Source organism: Beta vulgaris, chromosome 8, assembly GCF_026745355.1.
Source record: "Beta vulgaris subsp. vulgaris cultivar EL10 chromosome 8, EL10.2, whole genome shotgun sequence".
Lineage (NCBI taxonomy): Eukaryota > Viridiplantae > Streptophyta > Magnoliopsida > Caryophyllales > Amaranthaceae > Beta > Beta vulgaris.
Genome location: NC_079209.1, coordinates 22721804 through 22729238, shown reverse-complemented (window position 1 = coordinate 22729238; position 7435 = coordinate 22721804). Strand labels below are relative to the sequence as shown.

General features: G+C 34.0%; 1 protein-coding gene across 2 annotated transcripts; it reads right to left on the bottom strand.

Moving 5' to 3' along the window:
• Nucleotides 1-2089: 2089 nt before the first annotated feature.
• LOC104883909 (hypothetical protein) lies at nucleotides 2090-6844 on the bottom strand. Of its 2 annotated transcripts, none has more exons than XM_010668485.4 (2): nucleotides 6207-6836; nucleotides 2090-2616 (listed from the first exon to the last, which is right to left on the bottom strand). In XM_010668485.4, exons 1-2 carry the CDS (start codon nucleotides 6732-6734, stop codon nucleotides 2452-2454), a joined length of 693 nt encoding a protein of 230 aa, XP_010666787.1. In that variant the 5' UTR covers nucleotides 6735-6836; the 3' UTR covers nucleotides 2090-2451. The 2 variants fall into 2 exon arrangements, with proteins under 2 accessions (XP_010666787.1, XP_019103019.1); XM_019247474.3 differs by lacking the exon at nucleotides 2090-2616 and adding an exon at nucleotides 3535-4234 and having other exon boundaries at nucleotides 6207-6844.
• Between the last annotated feature and the right edge of the window lie 591 nt (nucleotides 6845-7435).

Genomic DNA, 7435 nt, shown 5'->3' with positions numbered 1-7435 from the left:
TATCTTTGTTTTGGTTATTTGAGTCTATGACTTATGGGTGTTTTTTTTTTTTCTTAGGGATCGTCAATTCCAATTTATTTCACCAAAAAAACAACAAGAAATAAATGAAAGCTCTTTTATGTTGATCACCTTATCTATCCAAACGTGGAATAGTGTAGAACCTTATTTTACCTTATTCAAATTTAAAGAATATAAACCACCAAAAAAAGAGTAAGCATCTCTACCATTAACTAAAAAAAATGTTCAAGCCCTACTCTCTACAACTTTCTCTCTCATTATCTTAATAAATAATACGACTCATGACGAATTTTACAAAATCATTCCGAAGTCCATCACCTTTCTCTATCCTACTTTTTGCTTTAAAATTAAAATGTTTTTCAAGAATTTTATAGGTAAGAAGATGAATATCATTTTGTAAAAAAATAAGAGAATTTTTTCCTTGGATAATGCAAAAGTGGGTTTTAATTCCAAAAATATGCCCAAAAAAAAAATAAAAATTCCCTGCGTACCGTCCACGTAGGACGACACGCGAGAAATTTCTTTTTTCTAACTTAAGTAAAACCGCTACTTGAAGTAGCGGTTTACAAATGCCGAGAATTATTATTTTTTTAACTAGCGGTTTACCAAAAAATATATATATATATATATATATATATATATATATATATATATATATATATATATATATATATTTGTTGTGTAAACCGCTACTTCAAGTAGCGGTTCATTAATCAAGTTCAATTTGATATGTGCTTGGAACATTTTGCCCAAGTAAACCGCTACTCAGAGTAGCGGTTTATATACATAAACTGCTACTTTGAGTAACGGTTTATAAATAAAATAAACCACTACTATGAGTAGCGGTTTACCTGGGATAAAACAAAAAAAAAACCAGTTTCTCGCGTGCCGCCCTACGTGGACGGTACGCAGGGAATTTTTATTGTTTTGGACTTATTTTGGTAATTAAAACCCACTTTTACATTATTCAAGGAAAAAATTCAAAACTAAGAACATTGACATTGGTTTTTCATTTTTCAATTTCATATTTTTTTTCTAAAATATAATCATTTTAATTTGGCAAATACATTTGTTACACAATTTCCCAACGCTTGATGGCACTCATTTTTTCTCATGGGATAATTTTTTTTTCACCATGTCACCAATTCCTCGATTGGTCACAACTCACAATGTAACTAATTCCTTTTTGGTCACAAAGTGACAAAATATGTAACAACTTGTTCATGATGCAGGTGGATTTTTTTTTATGTTGTTAATCCCATTTAACTATTGTTTATTTATGGTAGTTGATGCTCTAAACTCCATTACCATTTATCAATCAGTCAAACTCATCAGTTTCCACGTGTATAATTTTTTTAAACCATAAAATATAATTTATAGTGAAATAATAGTTACGAAGATATATCAGGATTATCGTCAAGATATTTACGATATACTTCCTCCGTTTCTTTTTACTTGCAACGGTTTGACTTTTACACTATTCATCAACTCTATTTAGTTTACATTTGGTGATTTATAGTTAAGGAAAAACATATTCATGTGGGATCTTATTAGATTCGTCTGAATGTATATTTTTCGAATATATACTTTTTATAATTTTTTTTTATCGGTAATTAAATTTATTGATGGTTGAAAATATGTATTGGCAAGCGTGAAAGTCAAACTGTTGCAAGTAAAAAGAAACAGAGGAAGTATATAATTTCTATCTAGACACAACATATTATTCGCTAATTTCTATCTATACACAACATAATATTCGTCATTCGCTAATTTCTATCTATACACAACATAATATTCGTCGGTTAATCCGCCATGCCCAGTGTAAAATTGCAACTTGTTTTGGAACCGAGAAAATACTTAGGTCGTGTTTGATTGTATATAGGAAGTCATACTTCTTAGGAAGTTAATTTTTTTCATGTTTTTGAAATTCCTACGAACGGTAAAATTGTGTTTGATTGATAATGGAAAGTAGAAGTTCCTATGGGAAGCTCTACCTACCTAGGGGGATCTAAATAAGTAACTTCCTCCATTGGAGGAAATAGAACTTCCTAAAAAGTGCATATTCTCATGGTTTTGCCAACCAAACAACTTCATATACTTCTAGTTCGTAAAAAATTACACTTCCCATGATTTATTTTTACAACCAAACAAAGGTCGGAGACTCTGTCGTTCATACTTCATATCCTACCAAGAGAAAATACGTGGTTCTACTAATACATCCCAGAAGAAAGAAGTCACTATGATATACAATTTCTTTCATTATTTTTCTGGAAAACTTCACCTACACACAAAAGCTCATAAACCAATGTATGAAACTAAGTTAATAAGACGTAAAGCTGATTCGTTATCTGGCAGTAAATCGAAAATTAATGACACGTCTCATAAAAAAGATAGCAGCTGATAGATCACTACGTTGTTTTCCTATGTAAAGCCTTAGAGCTTCGAAATGGGCTTAAGTTTGAAGTTAGAAAACAAAGATGAAGCCGGAGAAGGATAGAATTTTCCCTTTCGCTCCTCATAGTTTTGTGTCTCGATCTCTTTGCCGTCACTTGTTTTGCTTTCTTCAGATGTTATTTCTTTTTCAGCGTCATCAACCATCTGTTAAAAATTTCTCTATCAATTTATACTACTGTTAACATTCACTGCACACGTACGATACGTGAAAATTTCAATGTACATTCTTCCAAAGGGTTCACGCAACTTAATTAGCTACTTTTGAAAGATCATGTCATATCATAATTCACACATATTTCAAATCATCTAAATTTAAGACGCAACCAAAAACAGTTATGTGAATGATGCTAGAGCAGTGTCGACTTTGGTATTTTCCGGGACCTGAGCGAAAACTATATTATGGGCCCCTAAACACTAGAGGTTCTTTATACGAGTTATATTTCCTTTTGATAATTTTCTCTACTACAATTCAATTTAATCAAAACCCATGAGTAAAAAATATAATGAGTTTCCTTTCAATAATAAACATGTAATAGCATAATTTACAAACAAATTTAATTAAGCGGTTATAACTTCACTAAAAAAAATATAGATCTGCCACTGCTGATAACCTCACTCTAAGACCTGCATAGGGATGACATTGGATACTGGATGCTACAATAACCCGCTTGGACTACGACCTCTCTATTTCGTGGACCTTTTGGATTGGGTGAAGTATGGATCTTGGTATGATCCATCGCATACACTAAAGGGTTCAAGTCCAATAATTTCTTTAATTTCAAGCGCAAACACAAACGAATTTTCATTAACCAAGTGACTTACCTTATCGTTTTAATGTTTTTTTCTCTCAGGCATTAGCTATCTAGTCTAACCAAGTTACCGCCCACCGGAAACTGCCCATTGCCTACCGACAACTAGTCAACTGTCACTCTTCAGCCTTGGCTCATCCACTCCACTCCCTACACGTGAAAACTTATTCCTAATAGTAGTTTTATTATACATTACTCCCTCCGCCTTTAATAATTTACACATTTTGACTTTACACATTTATTGACGTAAAAATTGAGTAATAATATCTCTAATTATGTATTTATAAAAATTACAAAAATTTAATATTCCAAACTACATATTAAAACGAATCAAATGATATCCCTTGTGATTATATTTTTCTCTACATACAAAGTAGGTAAACAAATAAAAGATGGAGGGAATACTATATGTTACATATGGCAAAAAAATAAGCAATATAAAAAATAAAATTATAAGTTTTCGTCCCATTTTAGACCGGAATCCTACTCTAGACTCGTTGGACCCCAAGAGGATAGGTAACTAGGTAAGGGTTTAAACTGAACCTACGGTAAAGGTGATCATGGGTTAGGTCGTACCGGGCTTTGACAAAAAAAAGTGGCCCGTTTAGGGCCAAAGAAGCTAACCGGGCCAAGCTCCAATTTCCACACCAAAACCTGCTAATTTGAGTCAAGCCATGCGGGCTTTTCATGCCATTTTTGAGTCGGGTCGGGCTTTAGCCTAATTTTTCATATGTATATTCCCCGTGGTCCGAATTTTCTTCCCAAAAAGTCAAGTCGAGGCTTACCGCAGGCCAATAATTCGTGCCCGAAACCCGCCCACTTTCGAGGGTCGGGCAGGCACGCTAGTCGAATGGGTATATGGTTCGACTTCCAAAATAAATGAAAACCCTACCCATTTTCATCCTTATGCATAAGAGCGAGGTCCGAGCCTGTAAGGCCATTCACTAACAACCCTGTTGGAAATTTTAATAAAAATATATGAGGAAGTTAAACACACAAAATACTAGCTTATATTACTCATAACTTGCGTACAAATACACAAGGGAAAAGATGACCTTAAATAGCCAAACCACAACCAACTTAATGCTTAAAAATAGGAACTTTAACCCATGATGTAATATCATGCTAACTAACAGACCGACTAACATATTGACATACTAAATAAATTAGCTCCTAAAAATATCCCACTCACGCATAAATAAACAATAAGCTACTAACGAAAATACCACAAGTTCCTAAACTATATGAACTAATTTTGAATAGGAGACTCAACACACCCCTTTATTCAAAATTCTTAAATTTAAATAAACATTACTGATATTAGCACGCCACATTGCCATGGACATTCAACTACTGCCACAAATACACTGCGACACACAACGACGACAGACTTCGACTTGAACTCGACCCACTTTACTTCTCGACACACAAGGTACATCAACCACGACTTTAACAACACAACCATGACACATACGTTTAGAAGAGTGTCTCTTCCTCCTCAACCTTTTGAGCATAATTAGTTTCTTCTTTCTCTCTGATCATCACATTGTTTATCCCAACACCGGTCCTCTTTATGACCTTACCTCTTGCAATAGTGACATTGAATGCTACTCATAGGTTGACGTTGTCCTTCGAATCTAGCACGACACCCACTTTCTTCATGACCTCGACCTTAACCTCGACTACCCATACCACGACCGCGACCCCGACCACGACCATCTTCGTAGTGACATTCATTTGACATTTTCTCCTTAACTTGAAAGGCTTTCTCTTCGACATTTTCAGCCGACCTTAAAATTCTATCTTCATGGGCTAAAAGGGAACCTATTAACTCATCGAAACTATAAGAGAACATATTTTTTGAATCCTCAATCACAACAACATGATTGTAATTTTTTATAACTCCGTAAAACTTTTCGCACCACTATTGAGTCACTAATATTTTCACCAAACGACCTCATTTGGTTAACTATATTTGACACTTTAGAGAAATAATCTTGCACCGACTCTCTTTCATTTTAAATGATTCGAAATAAACATGAAGGTTTTGCAACTTGACAGAAATTACATTACTATCACCTCTATACTCCATTTTCAAAAAAATTCAAGCTTCCTTTGCCGTCTTATCTGTTGAAATTCGAGGAAATATATCATCATCCACTACAGATTGGATGATAAACAAAGCTTTCACGTTTAATTTGCGATCGTCACGTAAATTTTTATCAAGTACCTCTGATGGCTCCTCTGGTTCCTCATACCCGCTCTCAACAATTTCCCATAACTCCTGAATTTAAAGCCTAGTTTGCAGCTTGATACTCCATAAATAATACTTCTCACCTTTAAATATTGGAATTTGAGATGTATTTGAATGAATATCATTAGTGGCCATGACAAACACTTTCTCATAATTTGTTTTGAAAAAAAACCGCTCCTCCTTCTCCCTCTATTTTTATTTTTATTTTTATTTTTGTGTCCCTCCTTAGAATATAACCTAAAACTCTTGATACCATGTTGGAAAATTTAATAAAAATATAAGAGGAAGTTAAACACACAAAACACTAGCTTATATTACTCATATAACTTGCGTACAGATACAGAAGGGAAAAGATAACCTTAAATAACCAAACCACTATCTTAATGCTTGAAAATAAGAACTTTAACTCATAAACTAATATCATGCTAACTAACAGACCCACTAACATATTGACATACTAAATAAATTAGCTCCTAAAAATATTCCACTCAGGCATAACTAAATAATAAGCTACTAACTAAAATACCACAACTTCCTAAACTATAGGAACGAATTTTGAATAGGAGACTCAGCACACCCAGAACACAATTAATACATAATTTTTAAGTATTTCGCTATTCTATATAGAACTAACAACTGCAAGTAAACAAGAATAAAATCATAAAAATTACCTTAGAGGTAAGAGGAGACTGAGAGGGCAAGATATCAGCAAGGTGAGACTTAATCTTGTAAAGAGCCTCCTTTGTAAGGCCCTGAGCTGCTGAAGTGACATCTTTGATCACCGACTCAAAGAACTGCCTAGTGTTTTCTAGAGCATCAGACGGCACAGATGCAGCAGCTAGCTTCTCCATCAACCGTTCCTTTACCATACCCATCTTATTCTTTATATCATTCGCTACACCTCTCCCCACCATAGTATCTCCCTTCACTTCTTCTTGATAATTATGATTATCCTGTTTTTGTACTAAACCAAGAGTACGATTATTATTATTTTGTTCAAACTTTTTTGTGTTAATTTTGATTGCATGGTCAGGAGAGTACAACTCCCCTTGTCCATTTTCTTCTTTCAACTTTTTTGTGTTAATTTTGATTGCATGGTCCGGAGAGTACAACTCCCCTTGCCCAATTCCTCCTGTCATCTCATCCACATCCTTTGATGATTTGATATCTCTTTTGTTCTTGCATGTTGGACCATTCATATTCCTTAGCTTTTTTGTTAATACGAATTGTCTTTGTTTTGTTTTAAGTTTGACATCTTGATCCACTGGTACTTTATTTATGCGGTGACAAATTTTTTATAATTAAAGTTTCACTAATGCCTCGTGTTGTAGTATTAGGCATAAGAAAAGACTTGGATGGGAGTACATGTGTTGTCATGTACTCATGTTATGTTGACGCCTGTGGCTCTGAAATAAGTCTGCATGCTGGTCTGCCTGTGGTGCCAGCGGCTCTATAGTAAAACTTTTGGGTAACATCTTAGATTATAGTGTACCAAACCCAACTTCTCAAATATTTGGTGGGAAGGTTTTTTATTTTATTCACTCTACAAAAAAAACTGATTACAAATATGATATTTTATAAGGCTTGAAAAACTTAGCTAGAAATTTCGAATGACATTCACTAATGACTTCATAAACATCAACTAAATCACCTTTTATTAAACACCTTAAATTTTGTAACTGACAAGAGAACAACCATCATAGTTAATGGGCCAAGAATTTGAATTAATTCTCAACACTCCCCCTTGATTCAAAGTAAGTGACTCCTAGCTAAGATGTAAAGAATAGATGCTTAGCTTGCGGAAGCGACTTGGTGAAGATATCAGCAGCTTGCTCATTTGTACCACAAAACTTCAAGGCAATTTTTTTATCAGCAACTAACTTTCGAATGAAGTGGTGTT

What these genes read in the sequence shown, in the direction of transcription:
- LOC104883909 (XM_010668485.4), bottom strand. Translation starts at nt 6,734, where the DNA reads ATGAATGGTCCAACATGCAAGAACAAAAGAGATATCAAATCATCAAAG. An exon ending in AGTCTCCTCTTACCTCTAAG is followed by an intron (nt 2,617 to 6,206) that starts GTAATTTTTATG and finishes AATTTTTAACAG; the next exon opens with ATGGTTGATGACGCTGAAAA.